This window comes from Pristiophorus japonicus, chromosome 31 (genome assembly GCF_044704955.1).
Source record: "Pristiophorus japonicus isolate sPriJap1 chromosome 31, sPriJap1.hap1, whole genome shotgun sequence".
NCBI classification, from domain to species: domain Eukaryota; kingdom Metazoa; phylum Chordata; class Chondrichthyes; family Pristiophoridae; genus Pristiophorus; species Pristiophorus japonicus.
Genome location: NC_092007.1, coordinates 7,324,524 through 7,351,219, shown reverse-complemented (window position 1 = coordinate 7,351,219; position 26,696 = coordinate 7,324,524). Strand labels below are relative to the sequence as shown.

General features: G+C 48.2%; 1 protein-coding gene across 1 annotated transcript in view; it reads left to right on the top strand.

Annotated features, from left to right (window-relative positions):
• Window positions 1-26,288, top strand: part of LOC139240384 (interferon-induced protein 44-like) — a 37,586-nt gene extending 11,298 nt beyond the window's left edge. The window contains exons 5-7 of the mRNA XM_070868874.1: window positions 17,420-17,582; window positions 17,676-17,773; window positions 23,791-26,288. Coding sequence (XP_070724975.1) covers window positions 17,420-17,582; window positions 17,676-17,773; window positions 23,791-23,955 — 426 coding nt within the window. The 3' untranslated portion in view covers window positions 23,956-26,288. The remainder of the gene's footprint in view (window positions 1-17,419; window positions 17,583-17,675; window positions 17,774-23,790) is intronic.
• Window positions 26,289-26,696: the final 408 nt, after the last annotated feature.

The following is a 26,696-nucleotide window of genomic DNA, read 5'->3' as shown; positions in this document are numbered from 1 at the left end:
CCATTACCCTTTGCTGTATACAGCTGGGTGTATATATTAATTGATCTTTCCTCCATATTCCCCCCGCCCTTTCTCTTGCTTCTCCTCCTGGGATACTTCCTTATGTAATTTGGATATGTAATTTGGATAATGCCGTAATAGCAGCTATGTCTATTTGCGTCTCTGGTCCTGTTCCGATCTCGTTTACTGCCGCAATCTGTTGCTCTACCAGCTCTCTGGCTGCGTGATCTGCGGCTCTATTTCCCTTTTCTGTGGGGGAATTCCCCCGCTGATGGACTTTTACCTTTTACTACCGCGGTTTCAGTGGGTAATTCTGAGGTGGCTACTAATTTCTTTACTAAGTCCTCATGCTGTATGCGTTTGCCCCCGAGGAGATGTACCCCTTTCTACTCCAGGCTGCCCTGTAATCGTGTACTATGCCAAAAGCATAGCGGCTATCGGTATAGATATTCATCCGTTTTCCTTCTGCCTATTTCAATACTTCTATCAATGCCGTTAGCTCTGCAACTTGTGCTGAATTATCCCCTGGTAATATTCCTTCCCTCTGGAAGGTGCCATCTCCCACTACCACAGCCCAGCCTGTCCATGGTGTCCCGTTAACATATTTACGGAACCAGTCCACATATAACTCTAAGTCTGGTTCCATCAAAGGTAACTCCCTGATCATATCTACATACTCTAATTCCTCTTCACTGGTGCAGCAGTGTTCCTCTCCTTCCATTCCCATCATGGATGCCGAGTTTTGGCTCATATCTCTAACTATCTGTACAGATTTGTCTTTGGGTAACAGAACAGCCTTCCTAGCAGCCTTCCGGCCGTTCGAGACGATTTTTAATCATCCAGTGTTCAACAATTCCACTAAGGTGTGTTGTGTATGTATCACAATATCCCCCGTCATTACGACGGGTTCACTCACTTTGTGCACCGTGGTCAGTAAATCAATCACGGCAACACATCTTGGCATGCCAGCCACTATTGGGGATCTTCGTGCCGAATAGTAGGCTACGGGTCTCATGTAATCCCCATGTTTTTGCGCTACCACCGCACTGTAATGTCCCCCATGATTGTGACAAAAGATATGATATGGCCTCCCCATGTCGGGTAACCCTAAGGCTGGTGCGGCAGTTAGTGCTTGTTTTGGCTTAGTAAAGGCCCCCACCTGCAAATCTGTCCATTCAATGGGTTCCTCTGCAGCTTTTCCCCATTGGTCAATTCATACAGGGGTGCAGCTAGTTGTGAAAACCCTTCAATAAAGTTTCTGCTGTAATTAAATAGTCCCAGGACTTGTCGCATTCCCCTTACATTGACAGGTTTGGACATACCGTTTATGGTCCTTTTCCAATCTTCTGGCATGGCTCTCTTGCCCATGTTAATATGATAGCCCAGATAGGTTACCTCTGGTTTCCCTACTTGAGCCTTGCTGGGGTTTATTTTAAATCCTGCACCCTGGAGTGCCTTCAGAATCTTGGACAATGCCCTTGAGTGTTTTTGGAAGCTATCAGTAAATCGTCGACATACTGTAACACGGTACTGCCGTTCTCCTCTAGTTCTACTTCCTCCAGGGCCCTGGCCATGTGTTGATGGAATATAGCTGGACTATTATGGAACCCTTGGGGGACCCTCGTCCAAGTATATTGTTTCCCATTTCGTGTGAAGGCAAATTTCTCTTGCGATTCCTTGTCCAATGGTATGGATCAGAATCCGTTTGCAATGTCTAGTAATGTAAACATTTTGTGTTCTGGTTTTAGCCCATTACAAATTGTAGCTGGGCTTGCTCTATCGGGTATTCCTTTGGGGTCACCTTATTTAGTGCCGTATAATCAATTGTCAGTCGATATGATACATCTGGTTTCTTCACTGGCCATACTAGGGAATTAGTTTCGGATATAGTTTCCCGTAAGATTCTCTGTTTGGTTAATTCCAACACTATGGGCCCAAGTTTCCACATGATTTGCGCCTGATTTTTAGGAGCAACTGGTGGAGAACAGACTATCTTAGAAATCGCAATTCTCCACATTTTTTTTTCTGCAGTTCTAGTCAGGTAGAACAGTTCCACTTTGGAACAGAATTTTTTCTTCAAAAGGGGGCGTGTCCGCCCACTGACGCCTGATTTCCAAGTTTCCACAGTGAAAACGTACTCCAAACTAACTTAGAATGGAGCAAGTGAAGATTTTTGTAGAACTGAAAAAACCTGTTCTACACATAAAAAAATCAGGCGCAGGTTACAAATTAGGCGACCAGAACGAGGTGGGGGGGAAGGGAAGTCATTAAATTCTATAATAAATCTTTATTTATACTTATACAAATATTATACAAATAAATCCAACCTGAATAAAAATTTATAAGCAAAGAAAAGATTAAATAAACCATCTTCCTACCTGTGTGAAAGTGCTTCAGCCAGGGAGAGGGCTGCAGGGGGGGGGGGGGGGGGAAGGAGGCAGCCGTTCATTCCCGCGGGGGGGGGGAAGGAGGCAGCCGTTCGTTCCTGTGGGGGGGGGGGGGGAGGAGGAAGCCATTTGTTCCTGTGGGGGGGGAGGAGGAAGCCATTCGTTCCCGCGGGGAGGGGGGAGGGGGGAGGGGGGAGGGGAGGAGGAAGCCATTCGTTCCCGCGGGGAGGGGGGAGGGGAGGAGGAAGCCATTTGTTCCTGTGGGGGGAGGAGGAGGAAGCCATTCGTTCCCGCGGGGGGGGGGGAGGGGAGGAGGAAGCCGTTCGTTCCCGCGGGGGGAGGAGGAGGAAGCCATTCGTTCCCGCGGGGGGGGGGGAGGAGGAAGCCATTCGTTCCCGCGGGGGGAGGAGGAGGAAGCCATTCGTTCCCGCGGGGGGGGGGGAGGAGGAAGCCATTCGTTCCCGCGGGGGGAGGAGGAGGAAGCCATTCGTTCCCGCGGGGGGGGGGAGGAGGAAGCCATTCGTTCCCGCGGGGGGGAGGAGGAGGAAGCCATTCGTTCCCGCGGGGGGAGGGGGGAGGGGAGGAGGAAGCCGTTCGTTCCCGCGGGGGGGGGGGAGGAGGAAGCCATTCGTTCCCACGGGGGGGGGGAGGAGGAAGCCATTCGTTCCCGCGGGGGGGGGGAGGAGGAAGCCATTCGTTCCCGCGGGGGGGAGGAGGAGGAAGCCATTCGTTCCCGCGGGGGGGGGGAGGAGGAAGCCATTCGTTCCCGCGGGGGGGGGGGGAAGGAGGAAGCCATTCGTTCCCGCGGGGGGGGGGAGGAGGAAGCCATTCGTTCCCGCGGGGGTGGGGGAGGAGGAAGCCATTCGTTCCCGCGGGGGGGGGGAGGAGGAAGCCATTCGTTCCCGCGGGGGGGGGGGAGGAGGAAGCCATTCGTTCCCGCGGGGGGGAGGAGGAGGAAGCCATTCGTTCCCGCGGGGGGGGGGAGGAGGAAGCCATTCGTTCCCGCGGTGGGGGGGAGGAGGAAGCCATTCGTTCCCGCGGGGGGGGGGGAGGAGGAAGCCATTCGTTCCTGCGGGGGGGGGGAGGAGGAAGCCATTCGTTCCTGCGGGGGGGGGGAGGAGGAAGCCATTCGTTCCCGCGGGGGGGAGGAGGAGGAAGCCATTCGTTCCTGCGGTGGGGGGGGGGGAGGAGGAAGCCATTCGTTCCCGCGGGGGGGGGGGGGAGGGGGAGGAGGAAGCCGTTCGTTCCTGCGGGGGGGGAGGAGGAGGAAGCCATTCGTTCCCGCGGGGGGGGGGGGAGGAGGGAGCCGTTCGTTCCCGCTGGGGGGGGGAGGAGGGAAACGGCTGCCTCAACTTTCTGAGGCTTCCTGCAGCCTTCTCACTGCTGCAAGAAGCCTCAGTGCTGATGTGCTGATGGCAATGTGCTTTTATTAAAAAATGTTCAAAAATTAAACAGCTACAAAGAACTACAAAAATGGCCGAGTGCCAATGTTTCCTTCACACTGCGCGTGCGCGAACGCTCCAACGCGCACGCGCAGCGTTGCCGGCAGGAAAAAAACTAATTTAAATGGTACCCGCCCCCTCCCACTTACAAAATCGGCGCGAGTGTAGGCTCCGCCCCCCTGGGCGCCGCGCCAAGCAGACATGGAGCTGCAGGGCGCTCCAGAATCGCGCGTTTTTTTCCGCTGCTGTTTCTGGCGCGAAAAACGGGCGCCCAGCTCGGAGGGGCGCCCCTTTTTTATCGTGTGGAAACTTGGGCCCATTGTCCCGTACTGCTGCTTTGGCTTCCTCCTTTAAAGGATATTGTTTATGTGGGCGATGCATTTGTCCCGGTATTTTTACCGGGGGGGTTTGGACTGACCCACAATCCTGCTTATACATTGTCCACACCCCAATATACTCTCTGCATGGGATCGCCCATGGTCCCTTCTTATCCCATTCTGGGTCGATAATCTTAATTGCTCCTACCTGATTTGTTCTGTTTCCCAGGGCTACTTGTTTGTTTAACTTATGATCTGGTGGCCAGATCACTTTATTCGCTTTAGGATCGATTAAAGCTCCTACTTCCTGCAGTAAGTCTATCCCTAGGATTGTTCCTTCAGTATTCTCACATACCCACAAATGGGTAGGTATCATTATACATCCAATTTCTAATAGAATTGTTTCGCTCTTATAAGCCTCAAGTCTTTTTCCACCTATTGCCGCCACATTGATCGAAAGTTTGGTTCGGGGCAAGGGCAAATCTGTCAGTGAGCTTGAGGCTCCCGTGTCTATTAACATTTTGCACTGCCGGCCCCCTATCAATGCGTCAACAAACACCCTTGGGTCTTCCTCATCATTTACCCCGAGGGTCGCTACCTGTCATTTAGTATTCAACTTCTTCATCATGTCTTCCATTTGTCTCATGGTGCATACCGTCTCCTTCTCTGATTTACACCTGTATCGCCTCTCATCTCGGGCAATGCTCCTGTTCCTATATTCTCCATCCTCCCTTTCTTCCCTGTCCCGTCGCCGCTGTCTCTCCCTATCCCTATTCTCCTGCTCTTCTCTCTCTTCCCTCATCCACCTTTTGAAATCTTCCTTTGATGGCCCACTTCTCCGGGTTGTCCCCTGCACAAGGTTCCACAAGGGCCCCCGGTAATCCGAACCATGTACCAACCTTTTAAACCACGAGAGAGATAATTGTTGGTGGATAAATGACCCCAACTACAGCCACGAGAAAATAACTAACCGTTTTGGCAAAAAATTATGGAATTAAGGATTAGCCATAATTTGCACAATAAGGACTGCGACCAGTTAGTGCGAGCAAAACTCCCGGATGACCACTGGGATCAATTAGGCCAGAATTTTAGGGATGGAACCTGGTGTCAGACGTTAAATATCCTCTCTGTTTCGGCCCTAGTCCCTCTCTTCCTCCTCCTTTGTTCCAACAATCTACCTTCTTATGTCCTGGCTTGTTACAATTATGGCAAGTGGGTCTTGAATCTGATGCTCGCCGGACATTCCCCCCCGTTTCTGTTTGCATTCCTACGGCTTCTTCCTGTCCCCTCAACTCTTCGGCTTTAGCTATCTTAGCCTTTTGCATGTTATCCACCTCGGTTGCCCATCTAATTAAATCATCATAGTTGTTCATTGTAACAATTCCTAATCGTATGGCTGCCTGATGTGCGCGACCTAACCCGGCCTTAAATGATTGTAGAAAACATTGATTATCCCTAGTGGGGTTTAGAACGCCAGAACAGCCCACGAATTTTCCTCATTTCCGTTTGCTATAATCTACAGCAGATTCTCCTTTGTCTTGAGTTATATTGGTTATAGCTGCCCAGTTTACCGGAGCTGGTCCCATCACCCCCTCTACTGCAAGTTTAAAGGCGTTATAGTCATTGTCCTCCTGTTGTTGTGAGATATTTAACGTCTGACACCAGGTTCCATCCCTAAAATTCTGGCCTAATCGGTCCCAGTGGTCATCCGGGAGTTTTGCTCGCACTAACTGGTCGCAAATTATGGCTAATCCTTAATTCCCTAATTTTTTGCCAAAACGGGTAGTTATTTTCTCGTGGCTGTAGTTGGGGTAATTTATCCACCAACATTTGTCTCTCGTGGTTTAAAAGGTTGGTACGTGGTTCGGATTACCGGGGGCCCTTGTGGGACCAGGGGGGGGGGACGTTGTTTGTTGGTTCCGGGGATCAACTGGGTCTTTATCGAGGCCGCTTTTACCTCGCGGGGCACTGGATTGTAGGGTGGTGGGAGATTATTTTCTTCTGGCCAGGACGGTGGTTCCGGCCAGTTCTTTTCCCTATTATACTCGAATGCTTCCTTCCCCAACCTATCCCAATCCACGGTATCATCCCCGGGTATTTTCAGATACAAAGGCGTACTGCTAGGGGTTGCGGTTGCTATCGGGTTTCCCTTCTCTCCCACTTTGGGAGATGTTGCTTCCTTCCTTGTCCGTTCCTCCTCTTCCCTTTGTTTCAACTCTTTACACTGTTTCTGGTCACAAGCTAAGATTACCGTTCCCCCTTTTCCCTCCTTATCTTTGGTTTGTCCCCTCCACCAAGCCCTTTGGTTCTCTGCACTGTCTTTGGGATCCCACCCTTTCTTTTTCATGATTTCAATGAGTTTCTGATTTTTGTCCGCTAAATAGTGGGTGACGGAGTCGGGATCTCCCCAAGGGGATCGTCCCCCCTCCTTTATTTTCAAGTCCTTCTTAGACATCCTAGATTTTAACCGTCTTTCCAAGAATTCTTATTTTACCTCGCGTGTATTTATAGGATTTTGCTGCCTATCCGACTTAGAGGATTTTGCCGCCTTCCCGGCTTACCAGACCGCACCTCTTCCTCGAGTCTGTCTCCCCTGGTTCTTTTAGTCGCAGCCTTACAGGTTCTCACAGTACGTTCTGAGCTTTTTAATTTATGGGTGGTAACTTAAAATGTACTCACCCTCTCTGGCTCAACGTTCCAGTGAACCGGCAAGAGCCTACGATCCAGCCGACTGCGCCAAATGACGTAAGCTGAGTGGACCTTGTGAAATACAAGGTCGACGCTTAGCCTTGATACCCCTCTGGACGGACTAAGTGAAATACAAAGTCGACGGCCCGACTAGTAGAGATGACAGACTTCGATTGGAGGTTCAAAACAGTCTTTATTCACAAGCCTGGGGAGAACTTTCTGAGACCGCTCTCTGATCCGACTCCATCGAGATGTTAGCGAATTTCCTATTTATACATTTAACAGTCCCATCACCTCCGTAGCCTATCCCGCGTGACACCTTACGCTATTCTTTATATTCGCGGTTAATCTTGTTTCTTCTTGTAAGCTCATTTTCCGGTCCTTCTGTCATTGGGGCCTTCCTCTTAACTATTCTTGCAACTTCGTTGCTGTAACAATCGCCCTTTGTTTTTGCCAGATGGCCTTGTCCGATAGCATGTTTTCTTACGGTAACATGCTCATGTAAATTCTGTAAGGAAAGCATATCGGGGTTAATTTTATCAGACTTCAGCTGTAAGTCATGTTGCTATCCACACAGTGCATCCTTTACCGTTTAATTGTGCGGACCGGTGCCTTGCCCGAGCAAGTCCTCAAGTCCGTTTAATCATGGATCAATTCGTTACCTCTTGTCCCGTTTCACCAAGCACACTGGTGATATACTATAGCTCAACATATTTATACATAAATTCAAGCACTACATAAATTTGGTTATTTCAGTGCTCAACCCGGGTAGAAAGTTACCAAAATAGTTGAGGAGTCCCAGGAACGAACGCATTCTTGATGGCCTCCGTCTTAGTGTCCGTGGGTCTGATGCCGTCTGCCGCAATCTTTCTCACCAAAAATTTGACCTCTGGCGCCAGGAAAACACACTTGGAGCGTTTCAGCCCGAGTCCCACTCTGTCCAGTCGCTTTAGAACCTCTTCCAAGTTGTGCAAGTGTTCGGTGGTGTTGCGGCCAGTGATCAGGATGTCGTCTTGAAACACAACGGTGCGCGGAACCGATTTCAGCAGACTCTCCATGTTCCTCTGGAAGATGGCAGCAGCCGAACGAATCTCAAAAGAGCATCTGTGGTATATGAACAGTCCTTTGTGCGTGTTGATGCACATCAATCTTTATGAAGATTCAGCCAGCTCCTGTGTCATGTAAGTAGAGGTTAGATCCAGCTTGGTGAACTTGGTGAACGACTTCCCCCTGCTAACATTGCAAACAGGTCCTCCGCTTTGGGTAGTGGGTGCTGGTCCTGTAACGAGACTTGGTTGATCGTTACTTTGTAGTCTCTGCAGATTCTGACCGTGCCATTGCTTTTCAACACCGGAACAATTGGACTGGCCCACTCATTGAACTCCACTGGCAATATAATTCCCTCTCATCAAAGTCTGTCCAGCTCAATCTCGACTTTCTCCCACATCATTTGCTTCGGTCTTCACAGTGGAAGACACAAAAACCATGCCAAAAATTGCTGGTCACAGGAATGTGGGAAGGGAGGACCTTGAGACAATCACTATCACTAGGGGGGTAGTGCTGGACAGGCTAATGGGACTCAAGGTAGACAAGTCCCCTGGTCCTGATGAAATGCATCCCAGGGTATTAAAAGAGATGGCGGAAGTTATAGCAGATGCATTCGTTATAATCTACCAAAATTCTCTGGACTCTGGGGAGGTACCAGCGGATTGGAAAGCAGCTATGTAATGCCTCTGTTTAAAAAAGGGGGCAGACAAAAGGCAGGTAACTATAGGCCGGTTAGTTTAACATCTGTAGTGGGGAAAATGCTTGAAACTATCATTAAGGAAGAAATAGCGGGACATCTAGATAGGAATAGTGCAATCAAGCAGACACAACATGGATTCATGAAGGAGAAATCATGTTTAATTAATTTACTGGAATTCTTTGAGGATATAACGAGCATGGTGGATAGAGGTGTACCGATGGATGTGGTGTATTTAGATTTCCAAAAGGCATTCGATAAGGTGCCACACAAAAGGTTACTGCAGAAGATAAAGGTACGCGGAGTCAGAGGAAATGTATTAGCATGGATAGAGAATTGGCTGGCTAACAGAAAGCAGAGAGTCGGGATAAATGGGTCCTTTTCGGGTTGGAAATCGGTGGTTAGTGGTGTACCACAGGGATCAGTGCTGGGACCACAACTGTTTACAATATACATAGATGACCTGGAAGAGGGGACAGAGTGTAGTGTAACAAAATTTGCAGATGAGTGGGAAAGCGGGTTGTGTAGAGGACACAGAGAGGCTGTAAAGAGATTTGGATAGGTTAAGCGAATGGGCTAAGGTTTGGCAAATGGAATACAATGTCGGAAAATGTGAGGTCATCCACCTTGGGGGGGGAAAAAAAAAAAACAGTAAAAGGGAATATTATTTGAATGGGGAGAAATTACAACATGCTGCGGTGCAGAGGGACCTGGGGGCCTTGTACATGAATCCCAAAAAGTTAGTTTGCAGGTGCAGCAGGTAATCAGGAAGGTGAATGGAATATTGGCCTTCATTGCGAGAGGGATGGAGTACAAAAGCAGGGAGGTCCTGCTGCAACTGTACAGGGTATTGGTGAGGCCGCACCTGGAGTACTGCGTGCAGTTTTTGGTCACCTTACTTAAGGAAGGATATACTAGCTTTGGAGGGGGTACAGAGACGATTCACTAGGCTGATTCCGGAGATGAGGGGGTTACCTTATGATGATAGATTGAGTAGACTGGGTCTTTACTCGTTGGAGTTCAGAAGGATGAGGGGTGATCTTATAGAAACCTTTAAAATAATGAAAGGGATAGACAAGATAGAGGCAGAGAGGTTGTTTGCACTGGTCGGGGAGACTAGAACTAGGGGGCACAGCCTCAAAATATCGGGGAGCCAATCTAAAACCGAGTTGAGAAGGAATTTCTTCTCCCAGAGGGTTGTGAATCTGTGGAATTCTCTGCCCAAGGAAGCAGTTGAGGCGAGCTCATTGAATGTATTCAAGTCACAGATAGATAGATTTTTAACCAATAAGGGAATTAAGGGTTATGGGGAGCGGGCGGGTAAGTAGAGCTGAGTCCACGGCCAGATCAGCCATGATCTTGTTGAATGGCGAAGCAAGCTCGAGGGGCTAGATGGCCTACTCCTGTTCCTAATTCTTATGTTCTTATCATATATGGAACCGCTCGGGCCTTGTGATGAACAGACCGTGTATCAGGGAGTATATGGATCTGCACTTTGGTGCCTGTGAAGTTGCCGATGTCTGGCTCAAATAGCGACTGAAATGTTTTCGCACTTGAGGGCACGAAGCGTCATCCACCGAAGACAGCGCTTTGATGTCATTCTAGTTGCATCGGATCTTTCCTAGCCAGCTTCTGCCGAACAGCATTGGGCCATCGCCTGGTACAATCCATAGTGATAAATCATGCACAGCTCCATCATACAATACCTTCACTGTCACTGGTATGAGCTCTTTGGTGTAAGTGCACAGCTTTGTATGAATCGGCCTTTGTGCCTTGATGCCCCAGTTTCTCAAAAGTCTTCTGGCTTATAATTGACTGACTCGCCCCTGTGTCCAAAACCATGGAAACTGGAATGCGGTTTAATTTGACTTTCAACATTATCGGAGGGCTTTTGGTGGTGAAGGTGTGTACCCCATACACTTCCTCTTCAGCCTTGGGTTGAGTTGTCTCTCTTACTCGTTCAGCGTGATCCGTGCCAGATCGGACATCTTCTGCCGACTCTGCCCCGTGGTGAGTCGCAGCACGTTTGCACATTTGCTGGAGGTGCCCCATTGTTCCACAGCCCTTGCACACGTAGTGCTTGAATCGACATTGATGGGCTCTCTGATTACCCCCGCAGTGCCAACATGGTGTTAATGGATTCGCATTCACGCCCCACGGCAGACTCCGTCATCCTAGGTCTGGCCTCTACAGGCGTGTCGGCCCTGCCGTGTACAGTTCTGCCTGCTGAAAGCATTATTTTATGCACAATACTTGCTGGTGAGCTTCGATGCTGAGAAGATAACTGTTTAGCGTTATCGTTCGTGAACAGGAAAGCCTGGGTTATTGTGATGGCCTTGTTCAGATCTAGGGATTCGGCAGACAGCAGTTTGCGAAGAATGATCTCGTGGCCGATTCCAAGCACGAAAATGTCCCGCAACATTTCCCCCAAAAATCCAGCAAATTCGCACGGTCCCGCAAGGCGTCTTAGGTCAGCGACATAGCTCGTCACGTTCTGTCCCTTGGAGCGATGGTGCATATAAAAGCGATACCTGGCCATCAAGATGCTGTCCTTCGGCTTGAGGCGTTCCAGAACCAGCGTACACAACTCTGCATATGCCTTGTCCATTGGTTTCGTCGATGCTCGCAGATTTTTGATGAGGCCGTATATCGTGGACTCACAAACGGTGAGGAAAATCGCCCTGCGCTTGACCGCGTGACTGTCTGTATTCAGCTCATTGGCCACGAAGTACTGGTCAACACGCTCAACGAAGGCTTCCCAATCATCACCCTCAACAAATCTCTCAAGAATGCCAACAGCAGCCATAACCGTGTGAAAGGTCGTGATCTGTTACTCGTCGCCAATTGTTATGTTCAGCATAACTCCACAAGACTGTATGCTGTAAGCTCAAACTGATGTGACCTTAGTCTCTTTAATCAAACTCCAGAGTGAAGAAGCAGCATAACAGACAACCTTTTATACTTGCTTGCATGAGGTGTGCAGGTGACCCTTGGGTCTCCAACAGGTGTGCCCCCTGGTGGCAAGACTTACACTATTATAAAGTTTACATACATAACACTGTGGAAGAGCAGAGGGATTGGGAAGGCACAGGTTCACAGGAATTAGAGGCAGAAAGTCAGGTTGATGAGAACATACAGAAACTAGTGGCATTCTCGATTTTATTAGAAGAAATGTAGAATAAAAAAAGCCAAGAGGTAATGATCAGCTGATAGAAAACCTTAAGCCCTCAGTTTGAGTACTGTGGGCTCCACACTATACAAGCAATGACGGACAAGTAAAGACCATCTGGTCCATCAAGCCCATCCCACACAATCGCGATACCTTGTGTCATCATCATAGGCAATCCCTCGGAATCGAGGAAGACTTGCTTCCACTCCCAGAGTGAGTTCTTTGATGGCTGAACGGTCCGATACGAGAGCCACAGACCCTGTTACAGGTGGGACAGACATTCGTCGAGGGAAGGGGTGGGTGGGACTGGTTTGCCGTGCGCTCCTTCCGCTGCCTGCGCTTGGCCTCTTCACGCTCTTTGCATTGAGACTCGAAGAGCTCAGCGCCCTCCCGGATGCACTTTCTCCACCTCGGGCAGTCTGCGGCCAGGGTCTCCCAGGTGTCGGTGGTGATGTCGCACTTTACCAGGGAGGCTTTGAGGATGTCCTTGTAACGCTTCCGCTGTCCTCCTTTGGCTCGTTTACCACGAAGGAGCTCCGCATAAAGCATTTGCTTAGGGAGTCTCGTATCTGGCATGCGAACTATGTGGCCTGCCCAGTGAAGCTGATCGAGTGTGGTCAGTGCTTCAATACTGGGGATGTTAGCCTGGTCGAGGACACTGATGTTGGTGCGCCTGTCCTCCCAGGGGATTTGCAGAATCTTGCGGAGACATCGTTGGTGATTTATCTCCAGCGACTTGAGGTGCCTTCTAGACATTGTCCATGCCTCAGATCCATACAGGAGGGCGGGTATTACTACAGTCCTGCAGACCATGAGCTTGGTGGTAGATTTGAAGGCCTAGTCTTCAAACACTCTTTTCCTCAGATGGCCAAAGGCTGCACTGGCGCACTGGAGGCGATGTTGAATCTCCGCATCAATGTCTGCCTTTGTTGATAAGAGCCACCCGAGATATGGGAAATGGTCCACATTGTCGAGGGCTGCGCCGTGAATCTTGATGATTGGAGGGCAGTGCTGTGCGGCGGTGACAGGCTGGTGGAGGACCTTTGTCTTACGGATGTTAAGCGTAAGGCCCATGCTTTCGTATGCCTCAGTGAATACATTGTCTATATCCTGGAGTTCAGCCTCTGAATGTGCGCAGACGCAGGCATCGTCCGCGTACTGTAGCTCAACGACAGAGGTTGGGGTGATCTTGGACCTGGCCTGGAGGCAGCATAGGTTAAACAGCTTCCCCACTGGTTCTGTAGTTTAGTTCCACTCCAGCGGGGAGCATGTTGATTGTGAGGTGGAGCATGGCACCGAGGAAGATTGAGAAGAGGGTTGGAGTGATGACGCAGCCCTGTTTGACCCTGGTCTGCACATGGATTGGGTCTGTAATGGATCCGTTGGGAAGGATCACGGCATACATGTCATTGTGAAGCAGGCAAAGGATGTTGACAAACTTTTGGGAGCATCCGAAACAGAGGAGGACGCTCCATAGACCCTCATAGTTGACCGTGTCCAAGGCCTTTGTAAGATCGAAGAAGACCATGTATAAGGGCTGGCGCTGCTCCCTGCATTTTTCCTGCAGCTGTCGCGCTGCAAAGATTATGTCCGTGGTGCCCCGTAGCAGACGAAATCCGCATTGTGATTCCGGGAGGAGCACCTCGGATACAGGGGGAGGAGGACTCTAGCAACAACTTTCCCAGTGGCTGATAGCAGGGAGATTCCCCTGTAGTTGCCGCAGTCGGACTTGTCCCCTTTTTAAAAAAATGGTCGCAATCATTGCATCTCTCAGATCCCCTGGCATGCTCTCCTCCCTCCAGATGAGAGAGATGAGGTCATGTATCCGCGCCAACAGCACCTCTCTGCCATACTTTAGCGCTTCAGCAGGGATTCCATCCGCACCCGTAGTCTTGTTATTCTTCAGCTGTTTTATGGCTTTGCCTACCTCATGCAATATTGGAGTTTCATTGAGTTGGTGACTGGTCGCATGCTGCGGGATGGAGTCGAGAACACTCGAGTCAAAGGCAGAGTCTCGATTGAGGAAATCTTCCATCGGGCCCTGACAGCCTCGGTGTCCTTGATGAGTGTTTCCCCATTCTTGGCCAGGAGTGGGGTGGGGCCTTGGGAGTTTGGACCGTAGGTGGCCTTGACTACAGTGAAGAATCCTTGCATATCATGGCTGTCGGCCAGTTGTTGCATCTCCTGTGCTTTCTCCATCCACCACCTGTTCTTTAGGTCCCAGGTTTTTTGTTGGACCTGAGCCTTCAGCCATCTGTAATGCTGTTTCCCGAATTGGGTTGTTGCTTGAGACTCAGAAATGCTTTGCGCTTGCGATCTATTAGTTCATCGATCTCCTGATCATTTTCATCAAACCAGTCCTGGTGTTTTCTGGTTGAGTGACCAAGTGTCTCTTCACAGGCACTGGTTATAGAGACCTGGAGGGCAGACCAAGCGCTATGGGCATTCAGCATCTCAGGGTCATTAAGGCTCGCCAGGTTAGCTGTGAGGTGCTGGCTGTATACGGCTCTCTTAGCTGGGTCTCTAAGTGCCCCGGCATTAACTTTTTTATGGAACTGCTTCTGCTGTCCCCTCTGCTTTGGGGTAATGTTAATGTTGATGATGGATTGGATTAGGCGGTGGTCTGTCCAGCAGTCGTCAGCTCCTGTCACGGCGCGGGTGAAGTGCACATCCTTGCGATCCCTGGCTTGGACGATGACATCGTCAAGCAGGTGTCAGTGTTTGGAGCGAGGGTGTTGCCACGATGCCTTGTATTTGTCCCTCTGGTGGAACAGGGTGTTGGTGATGAGGAGTTCATGTTCTAGACGTTTTGTCAGGAGTAGGGTACCACTGGAGTTGGCTTTCCCTACCCCCTCTCTGCCAATCACGCCTCCACAGAGGGCTGTGTATCACAACATACACTCCACCCCACCCGAAACCACGTGACCTCCTGAGAGAGGAAAAAAAAACAGATATAAAAACCAGGCCAATTTGGGGGGAAAAATCTGGGAAATTCCTCTCCAAACCATCTCGGCGATCGAAGCTAGTCCAGGAGATCGCTCTGGCCTTGAATTCCCTGCAGTACCGACCTTCTATAAGAGGTGATCTCTGTCCCAGCCACAAACAATTCCAGCTTTCACTTGAAGGAATTCAGTGAGTCTGCATCCATCACATGAGAGAGCAGCTTGTTCCAGAGGGCTACTATTCTCTGGGCAAAGAACCAAATCCTGGCATCTAACCTAGATCTAGCCCTATACAGCTTAGATTTGTGCCCCTGGTCCTGCCTAACCTATTTAATTGAAATAAACGGTCAGCTGGATCACTGTCTATTCCCTTCATTATTTTATAAACCTCAATCAAATCCCCCTAGACTCCCCCTTGGACTCTATCCAGATTCAGTACGATTTACCTGTATGAGCAAATACAAATACAAAGGCCTAGAAATTCGTGGTGATCACAAAAGCTGCCGGTGCCACCACGGCCTGGGGTTAACGGGTTGACACTGGGGATGAATTATCATTAGCCCAGCGCGCTGACCAGTTGGCCTTGGTCTCGGCGGCGGACCCCAATATGGTGTCCAGAATCAGCGTTGCAGATTCGAACAACCTCCGGGAGCGAGGCTGTGATTTCGCAAAGCACATGTGGCTTTCTTAAAAGGGCAATGCATTGTCATTTTCTTAAAAGGGCAACGCCTTCCAAAATGATCAATATCATCATAGATAGTCCCTCGAAGCGAAGATGACTTGCTTCCATGCCAAAAAAGGATGAGTTCACAGGTGTTTCAATGAAGAACCTAATATTCCAGATCTTGAACTACATTCTGAAGGATAGAAGATGCCTGTGCATGGATTTTTTAACGTGTGGTGACTGTTGCACGGAGCTCGGTCTTGGTCCAGTGGCAAGGGTTATCTAAGACGACTGGAGAACAGCTCTGCTGCACGGACCAAGTGCGCGCACACAATGCAGTGTGGGCTGGTCCGTGCTGCCCCTGGCCCCGAACTCACGCCTCTCCTGGGCCCCGATCACATCCCTCTACAGTCTCTCGCCGCTCCTGCTGTATCTGCCCACTCTCCAATCACCGAACTGGTTCTTGATGATGTCTCTCTTCGCTCGCCCTCCTGCACCAGCTCACACTGCTCCCTGAAGTGGCATATGCCTCCACGCTGCTCCCAGGCATCGCACTTCCGCTCCTTTTATGGCCCTGACCTGCCGCTGGTGTTCTCACGCAGGTCGAGCATAGCGAGTGCTGCCCTGCAGTTTCAGAGCGTACATCACATCCATGGCAGTGACCGTCTTGCGCTTGGCGTGCTCAGTGTGGGTGACCGCATCCCTGATCACATTCTTCAGGCAAACCTTCAGCACCCCGCGTGTCTCCGCCTTTTCCCAGTCCTTTGCCTCCTTTTACCTCTTCCAGACATGATGATTCTTCACAGGAACATAAACTGAAATATGATAAAAATCACGTAACAATAAGTGGTTTTCAGCCCTTAAGGCTCAACTGCCTTCTCACAAAAAAATTAACGCTAAAAAGAATTCCCGAATGGGAGTCTTCAGCTCTTAAAGCTTCATTGCCTTCCGTACCTTGTAAAATGGGAAAAGTGCTTCAGCACTAACCATAGTGGCTCAGCAAGTCAGGGAAGGGGCACCCAGGGGCTTTCACTCAGCACTCCAGCTTTGTGCAGAGGATCAGCACTGCAAAACAGGCCCTCTACCCAGGGAGGCCCTCAAGCAAGGAGGTTGTGGGACCACATCACCAACGCCCTCACTGCCAGCAGTGTCGTGCCCCCACCCCCCCTGCCATCGCCCCACCCCTCCCCACCACATGGCTCCAGTGCCCAAAGAAGCTACATGACCTCAGGCCACTGGTCAAGGTCAGTGAATGCTGCTTCAAAAGCCGTCTCCTACTAACTGCACCACTAGCCTCACACACTGCTCAATGCATGACCCCCACACCCTCAATCACTCACCTACCAACAATCTGTACCAAACACGAGACACACCTCCCATTCCTAGCTTTTCTGTGCTACTGTAAACTGCTGAAATCAGTTAAAGGGCATTCGTAACTGGGTTTATATTTAAAATCATTTAACATCGAAAAATCATCTGAGGGAGCATGCTAGATACAAGGCATATTAATCTTTAGATTATAGAAATATTAAAATAGCCTCTATGTTAAAGCAAGTTTTCATGGATTTCAATTAAGTTGTTTCATTCCAGGTTATATTTTAAAATCTGGATCTGTAGCAGTGGAAAATGCTGTGTAAACAATGCTGTGAAAATGTCAGGAAAACACCAAACCCAAGGCAGAATAATAGAGAAACAGTGAGAAAAGTCCGAGAGTAACACGCAGAGAAACACATAGAGAGGTTACAGAGTATCACACAGGGACAGAGTAATAAAAAGATAAATGCACAAAGGGAATGAAACAGAAAAATACAGAAAGTAGGAGAGGCATAGGCACAGCTGGAGTTTGACAGTGAGAGGCGGGTGGGGGAGACCCTTACTGACACCGAAACCCAAGACTGAGGTCGCGACCCCTCTGGATCTCAGTAGGATTGGTGAATGAGATGCATGGACCTTGTCTGATGGGACTAGGAACCCCTCCAGTCATCATTCACCATTGTGCTGAGTAGATGTAAACATTGTGCCGTTGGTAGCTTTTAGTATAACCCATTCACTTTTCTCTAACTTAGATGCAGGAATTCAATCCTGATTCAAATGATGCCAAGTATCCCGTCGTTCCGGAAAATGTAATTCATGGAGTCGTATTCGTTGTTAACACCAACATCATGGACAACATTTCTGATGATTTGATGAAGCAGTTTCAGGAACTACAAACCATTGTGGCGAAGAAATGTATGTCTCAGTTTCTCTTTCTGCCTACGTAACCTTTGTCGCCATTCAGTTTTATGTTTAACATTCATATTTTTATCAAATGTCTCTTTTCAGATATTTACAGGATTGTGATTGGGACCAACATTGACCGATTAGAAATATCAGAGAAAGACTATCATCGCATTTATGAATACAAACCACTACAGCAGAAGGTAATGAGTGTGTTTTAATTTGTAGAATCAGGTGCATTGATATTAATACAATTGAAATCTAAATTGTTCTCAGGATGTGGGCGTCACTGGCAAGGCCGGCATTTATTGCCCATCCCTAATCCCCCTTGAGAAAGTGGTGGTGAGCCGCCACCTTGAACCGCTGCAGTCCGTGTGGTGAAGGTGCTCCCACAGTGCTGTTAGTTCCAGGATTTTGACCCAGCGCCGATGAAGGAACGGCCGATATATTTCCAAGTCAGGATGACTTGGAGGGGAACTTGGAGGTGATAGTGTTCCCACGTGCCTTGGACCATGGTCCTTCGAGATGGTAGAGTTAAAGGTTTGGGAGGTACTGTCGAAGAAGCCTGGGCAAGTTGCTGCAGTGTTTCCTGTGGATGGTACACACTGTAGAGGCATTGCACGGTGGTGGAGGGAGTGAATGTTTAAGGTGCTGCATGGGGTGTCAATCAAGATGACTTTTTTTTCGTGGATGGTGTTGAGCTTTTTGAGTGTTGCTGGAGCTGCAACTCATACAGGCAAGTGGAGAGTATTCCATCACACTCCTAGCTTGTGCCTTGCAGAGTTGAGACAGTCACTGCAGAATACCCAGCCTCTGACCTGCTCTTGTAGCCACAGTATTTATGTGGCTGATCCAGTTAGGTTTCTGGTCAATTGACCTCCAACCACCACAACCATCTTCCTTTGTGTTGGGTATGACTCCAGCTAGTTCAGAGTTTTCCCCCTCGATTCCCATTTCCTTCAGTTTTACTAGGGCTCCTTGGTGCCACACTCGGTCAAATGCTGCCTTGATGTCAAGGGCAGTCACTCTTACCTCATCTCTGGAATTCAGCTCTTGTCCATGTTTGGACCAAGGCTGTAATAGGGTATGGAGCCGAGTTGTTCTGGCGGAACCCAAACTGAGCATCGGTGAGTAAGTGCTGCTTGATAGCACTGTCGACGACACTTCCATCACTTTGCTGATAATTGAGAGTAAGCTGATGGGGCGGTAATTGGCTGGATTGGATATGTCCTGTTTTTTTGTAGACAGCACATACTTGAGCAATTTTCCACATTGTCGGGTAGATGCAAGTGCTGTAGCTGTACTGGAACAGTTTGGCTAGAGGCATGGATCATGGTGTTAGCTGCTTTCAGTCACAGTACGTGTGCGATTAAAAACAAGGTTCGCTCACTGAAAATAGTTGTATTGATACAGTAAGCCCCAAAGTATAGACATTGGCCAGGGCTTTCTTCCCCTCCCCAAGTTGGTCGGGTACATATCTCCGGGGAGGAGGAGGGCAGTACTGAAGGGTCACTGAAATGCATGCAATACAGGAGGCTAGGTTTAGTTGTGAGACCTGTCACAGTGAGGTAACGCAGGCAGCCAACACGACATGCATGGCCTTCTCAAGGGTGTCACCCATGGCTCAGTGGGTAGCACTCTCACCTCTGAGTCGGAAGGTTGGGGGTTAATAGTCCCACCCCAGAGACTTGAGCTGAAAATCCAGCCTGCCACTCCAGTGCAGTATTGAGGGAATGCCGCACTGTCGGAGGTGCCATCTTTCAGCTGAGACATTAAACTCTCAAAGTGGATGTAAAATTTCCCGTGGCACTATCTTGAAGAAAAGCAGCGGAGGTCTCGAGGTGTCCTGGTGAACATTTATCCGTCAATCAAGAACTAAAAACAGATTATCGAGTGATTTATTTAATTGTTATTTATGGGAGCTTGCTGTGCAGAAATTGGCTGCCACATATTTGGACAGACTGGTTTTTATATAACGCCTTTCTCCATCTCAGATTGTCCCAAAGCGCTTCACAGACAATGAAATGTAGTAACTGTTGTAATAAAAACATAAAAACAGGGAAAATAGGTGCAGGAGTAGGCTATTCGGCCTTTCAAGCCTGCACCACTATTCAATATGATCATGGCTGATCATTTTTGCAACTTCAGTACCCCATTCCTGCTTTCTATCCATACCCCTTGATCCCTTTAGCTGTAAGTGCCACATCTAACTCCCTTTTGAATATATCTTAACGAACTGGCCTCAACAACTTTCTGTGATAGAGAGTTCCACAGATTCACAATTCTCTGAGTGAAGAAGTTTCTCCTCATCTCGGTCCTAAATGGCTTACCCCTTATCCTTGGACTGTGACCCCTGGTTCTGGACTTCCCCAACATCGGGAACATTCTTCCTGCATCTAACCTGTCCAATCCCGTCAGAATTTTATATGTTTCTATGAGATCCCCTCTCTCATTCTTCTAAATTCCAGTGAATATAAGCCTCGTCGATCCAGTCTTTCTTATATGTCAGTCCTGCCATCCCGGGAATCAGTCTGGTAAACCTTCATTGCACTCCCTCAATCGCAAGAATGTCCTTCCTCACATTAGGAGACCAAAACTGTACACAATATTCAAGGTGTGGCCTCACCAAGGCCCTGGACAACTGCAGTAAGACCTCCCTGCTCCTATACTCAAATCCTCTTGCCATTTGCCACCTTCACCGCCTACTGTACCTGCATGCCAATTTTCAATGACTGATGGACCATGACACCCAGGTCTCGTTGCACCTCCCCTTTTCCTAATCTGTCACCATTCAGATAATATTCTGCCTTCGTGTTTTTGCCATCAAAGTGGATAACCTCACATTTATCTATATTATACTGCATCTACCATGCATTTGCCCACTCGCCTAACCTGTCCAAGTCACTCTGCAACCTCTTAGCATCCTCTTCACAGCTCACATTAGTGTCATCTGCAAATTTGGAGATATTATATTCAATTCCTTCATCTAAATCATTAATGTATATTCTAAATAGTTGGGGTCCCAGCACTGAACCCTGCGGCACCCCACTAGTCACTGCCTGACATTCTGAAAAGGACCTGTTTATTCCACTCTCTGCTTCCTGTCTGCCAACCAGTTCTCTATCCACGGCAATACATTGCCCTCAATACCATGTGCTTTAATTTTGCATACCAATCTCTTGTGTGGGACCTTGTCAAAAGCTTTTGAAAGTCCAATACACCACATCCACTGGTTCTCCCTTGTCCACTCTATTAGTTACATCCTCAAAAAATTCCAGAAGATTTGTCAAACATGATTTCCCCTTCATAAATCCATGCTGACTTGGACCGATCCTGTCACTGCTTTCCAAATGCGCTGCTATTACATCTTATATAATTGATTCCAACATTTTCCCTACTACCGATGTCAGGCTAACCAGTCTATAATTCTCTGTTTTCTCTCCCTCCTTTTTTTAAAAAGTGGGGTTACCGTAGCTACCCTCCAGTCAATAGGAACTGATCCAGAGTCTATAGATTGTTGGAAAATGACCACCAATGCATCCACTATTTCTAGGGTCACTTCCTTAACTACTCAGGGATGCAGACTATCAGGCCCTGGGGATTTATCGGCCTTCAGTCCCATCAATTTCCCTAACACAATTTCCTGACTAATAAGGATTTTCTTCAATTCCTCCTTCTCGCTAGACCCTCGGTCCCCTAGTATTTCCGGAGGGTTATTTGTGTCTTCCTTAGTGAAGACAGAACCAAAGAACATTTCTTTGTTCCCCATTATAAATTCACCTGCTTCTGATTGCAAGGGACCTACATTTGTCTTCACTAATCTTTTTCTCTTCACATATCGATAAGACGCTTTTGCAGTCAGTTTTTAATGTTCCCTGCAAGCTTACTCTCATACTCTAGTTTCCCCCTCCTAATTAAACCTTTTGTCCTCCTCTGCTGAATTCTAAATTTCTCCCAGTCCTCAGGTTTGCTGCTTTTTCTGGCCAATTTATATGCCTCTTCCTTGGATTTAACACTATCCCTAATTTCCTTTGTTAGCCACGGTTGAGCCACCTTCCTCGTTTTATTTTTACGCCAGACAGGGATGTACAATTGTTGAAGTTCATCCATGTGATCTTTAAATGTCTGCCATTGCCAATCCACCGACAACCCTTTAAGTATCATTCTTCAGTCTATCCTAGCCAATTCACGTCTCATACCATCGAAGTTACCTTTCTTTAACTTCAGGACTCGAGTCTCTGAATTAACTGTGTTACTCTCCATCTTAATGAAGAAATCTACCATATTATGGTCACTGTTCCCCAAGGGATCTCGCACAACAAGATTGCTAATTAATCATCTCTTGTTACACAATACCCAGTCTAGGATGGCCAGCTCTCTAATTGGTTCCTCGACGTATTGGTCTAGAAAACCATCCCTTATATACTCCAGGAAATCCTCCTCCCCCGTATTGCTACCAGTTTGGTTAGCCCAATCTATATGCGGATTAAAGTCACCCATGATAACTGCTGTACCTTTATTGCACGCATACTTAATTTCCTGTTTGATGCCATCCCCAACCTCACTACTGTTTGATGGTCTGTACACAACGCCCACTAGCGTTTTCTGCCCTTTGGTGTTCCGCAGCTCTACCCATACAGATTCCACATCATCCAAGCTAATGTCCTTCCTTACTATTGCATTAATCTCCTCTTTAACCAGTAACGCTACCCCACCTTCTTTTCCTTCCTGTCAAGCCTTCCTGAATATTGAATATCCCTGGATGTTGAGTTCCCAGCCTTGGTCAACCTGGAGCATGTCTCCGTAATCCCAATTACATCATATTTGTTAACAGCTATCTGCGCAGTTAATTCGTCCACCTTATTACGAATGCTCCTCGCATTGAGATACAGAGCCTCCAGGCTTGTTTTTTTAAACACTCTTTGTCCTTTTATAATTTTGTTGTAATGTGGCCCTTTTTGACTTTTACCTTTTGATTTCACTGCCCTCCACTTTTCCTCATCTCCTTTCTACCTTTTGCTTCTGCCCCCATTTTACTTCCCTCTGTCTCCCTGCATAGATTCCCATCCCCCTGCCATATTAGTTTAAGCCCTCCTCAACAGCACTAGCAAACACTCCCTCTCGGACATTGGTTCCGGTCCTGCCCAGGTGCAGACCGTCCGGTTTGTACTGGTCCCACCTCCCCCCAAACCGGTTCCAATGTCCCAGGAATTTGAATCCCTCCCTCTTGCACCATTCCTCAAGCCACGTATTTACCTTAACTTTCCTGCTGTTTCTACTCTGACTAGCATGTGGCACTGGTAGCAATCCTGAGATTACTACCTTTGAGGTCCTACTTTTTAGTTTAACTCCTAACTCCCTAAATTCAGCTTGTAGAACCTCATCCTGTTTTTTTTTTTTCCTATATCGTTGGTAGCTATATGCACCACGACAACTAGCTGTTCACCCTCCCCCTCCAAATTGTCCTGCAGCCGCTCCGAGACATCCTTGACCCTTGCACCAGGGAGGCAACATACCATCCTGGAGTCTTGATTGTGGCCACAGAAGTGCCTATTTATTCCCCTTACAATAGAATCCCCTACCACTATAGCTCTCCCACTCATTTTCCTGCCCTCCTGTGCAGCAGAGCCATGAACTTGGCTGCTGCTGCCTTCCCCTGATGAGTTATCTCCCCCAACAGTACCCAAAACGGTATATCTGTTTTGGAGGGAGATGACCACAGGGGACCCCTGTACTACCTTCCTTCCACTGCTCTGCCTGATGGTCACCCATTCCCTATCTGCCTATGTAACCTTTGCCTGCAATGTGACCAATTCACTAAACGTGCTATTCATGACATCCTCAGCATCGTGAATGCTCCAGAGTGAGTCCATGTGCAGCTCCAGTGCCGCAATGCGGTCTGTCAGGAGCTGCAGCTGGACACACTTCCTGCACCCATTGTAGTCAGGGACACTGGAAGCGTCCCTGACTTCCCACATAGCACAGGAGGAGCATGACAGGGGTCTGGGCTCTCCTGTCATGACTTAACCCTTAAATTAACTTAATTTGGCAACAATGCCAAAGGTTACCCACTGATAATATAGGAAACGTGGCAGCCAATGAGATAAATGACCAGATAATTTTTTTTAGTGAATGTTGGTTCAGATTTGTGATGTAGAACATTTAATCACCTTGACCAGTTTTGAATACTTTTAAAACCTGTCTCTCCTTTTTCTTTTAGTTTGGAAAGTTCTCAAAAGATACCGGGATGAAACAGCGCATCATGTTTGCAATTTCAAATGAGTGGAATGGCGATACGATAGGGCTGACAAAATGCATTCTCACTTTGTACGCCCTGGATAATATAGTCAGAAACATTGACCAATACTTCAAAGCGACAGACTAATGGACAAACCTAACCTTGTAAACTGTGTAACAAATCCTATTGCTCTATCATAGTGGCTGAATAAGTCCACTTAAAAGTCTGAACTCGAAAACCATTATCCTCTAATTTGTGCTTTAGCACAGTCATAGAAACATAGAAACATAGAAAATAGGTGCAGGAGTAGGCCATTCAGCCCTTCTAGCCTGCACCGCCATTCAATGAGTTCATGGCTGAACATGCACTTCAGTACCCCCTTCCTGCTTTCTCGCCATACCCCTTGATCCCCCGAGTAGTAAGGACTTCATCTAACTCCCTTTTGAATATATTTAGTGAATTGGCCTCAACTACTTTCTGTGGTAGAGAATTCCACAGGTTCACCACTCTCTGGGTGAAGAAGTTTCTCCTCATCTCGGTCCTAAATGGTTTACCCCTTATCCTTAGACTGTGACCCCTGGTTCTGGACTTCACCAACATTGGGAACATTCTTCCTGCATCTAACCTGTCTAAACCCGTCAGAATTTTAAACGTTTCTATGAGTCAGTTTACGGGTGAGTGGTATGTGAGTGTCCGATGTATTTACTCTCTGTTCTATGCACTTTTATGGCAGATGTATTTATAGAATGATATAGCACAAAGAGAGGCCATTCGGCCACTCGAGCCTGTGCCAGTTCATTGAAAGAACGATCCAATTCGTCCCACTCCCCCTGCTCTTCCCCCGTAGCCCTGAAATGTTTTTCCCCTTCCAGTATTTATCCAATTCCCAGTTTGAACGTTACTATTGAATCTGCTCCCACCGCCCTTTCAGGCAGCGCGTTCCAGATCATAACAACTCACTGCATTTGAAAAAAAACATCTCCTCATCTCTTCCCTCCTGCAGGTTGGGCCTATACACATTGGAATTCAGAAGAATGAGAGGTGATCTTATCGAAGCGTATAAGATTGAGGGGGCTTGACAAGGTGGATGCAGAGAGGATGTTTCCACCGATGGGGGAGACTAGAACTAGAGGACATGATCTTAGAATAAGGGGCCGCCCATTTAAAACTGAGACGAGGAGAAATTTCTTCTCTGAGGGTTGTAAATCTGTGGAATTCTCTGCCTCAGAGAGCTGTGGAAGCTGGGACATTGAATAAATTTAAGACAGAGATAGACAGTTTCTTAACCGATAAGGGAATAAGGGTTATGGGGAGCGGGCAGGGAAGTGGACCTGAGTCCATGATCAGATCAGCCATGATTGTATTAAATGGCAGAGCAGGCTTGAGAAGCCGTATGGCCTACTCCTGCTCCGATTTCTTATGTTCTTATGTTCTTATTGCCCATTTCCGCCCCTGCCTCAGCTCATCTGCTGCTGAAACCCTCATCCGTGCCTTTGTTATCTCCAGACTTGACTATTCCAACACACTCCTGGCTGGTCTCCCACATTCTACCCCACGTAAACGTGAGGTCATCCAAAACTCGGCAGCCTGTGTCCTAAGTCGCACCGAGTCCCACTCACCCATCACCCCCTGTGCTCACTGCCCCGTGTCCTAACTCGCACCAAGTCCCACTCACCCATCACCCACTGTGCTCACTGCCCTGTGTCCTAACTCGCACCAAGTCCCACTCACCCATCACCCCCTGTGCTCACTGCCCCATGTCTTAACTTGCACCAAGTCCCACTCACCCATCACCCACTGTGCTCACTGCCCCGTGTCCTAACTCGCACCAAGTCCCACTCACCCATCACCCACTGTGCTCACTGCCCCGTGTCCTAACTCGCACCAAGTCCCACTCACCCATCACCCCCTGTGCTCACTGACCCGTGTCCTAACTCGCACCAAGTCCCACTCACCCATCACCCAGTGCTCGCTAACCTACATTGGCTGCTGGTTAAGCAACGCCTCGATTTCAAAATTCTCATCCTTGTTTACAAATCCCTCCATGGCCTTGCCCCTCCCTATCTCTGTCTGTAACCTCCTCCAGCCCCTACACCCCTTCCTATCTCTGTAACCTCCTCTAGGCCCGACACCCCTCCCTATCTCTGTAACCCCCTCCAGTCCCACAACTCCCCCGAGATGTCTGCGCTCCTCTAATTCTGCCCTCTTGAACATCCCTGATTATAATCGCTCAATCACTGGTGGCCGTGCCTTCTGTTGCCTGGGCCCCAAGCTCTGGAATTCCCTCCCTAAACCTCTCCGCCTCTCTATCCTCTTTAAGACGCTCCTTAAAAACTTCCTCTTTGACGAAGCTTTTGGTCATCTGTAATTTCGTCTTGTGTGGCTCGGCATCAAATTTATCTGTTTTGTCTTAAAATGCTCCTGTGAAGCACCTTGGGACATTTCACTACGTTAAAGACACCATAAAATAAACACAAGAAGTTGTTGTTGTACTTTATCTCACTGAAGCTAGAAATGATGAAATAGTTCAAGTTGTTCATTTCAGGACGCTTTAGAGTTTAATGTGATGGTACAATTTAGCTAACTGCTGTTCAGCTTCTGCTGAGGTTCAGGGTGTGGGTTGCAGGATGTGTGATTTGTGCCTGCTGATGTCTTTTTGTCACCACATTGTCAACGTGAAGGGAGGGTGAACAGCCAGTTGTCGTGGTGTATATAGGTACCAATGATTTAGGTAAAAAACAGGATGAGGTCCTACAGGATGAATTTAGGGAGCTAGGAGTTAAATTAAAAAGTAGGACCTCAAAAGTAGTAATCTCAGGATTACTACCAGTGCCACGTGCTAGTCAGAGTAGGAATAGCAGGATAGCTCAGATGAATACGTGGCTTGA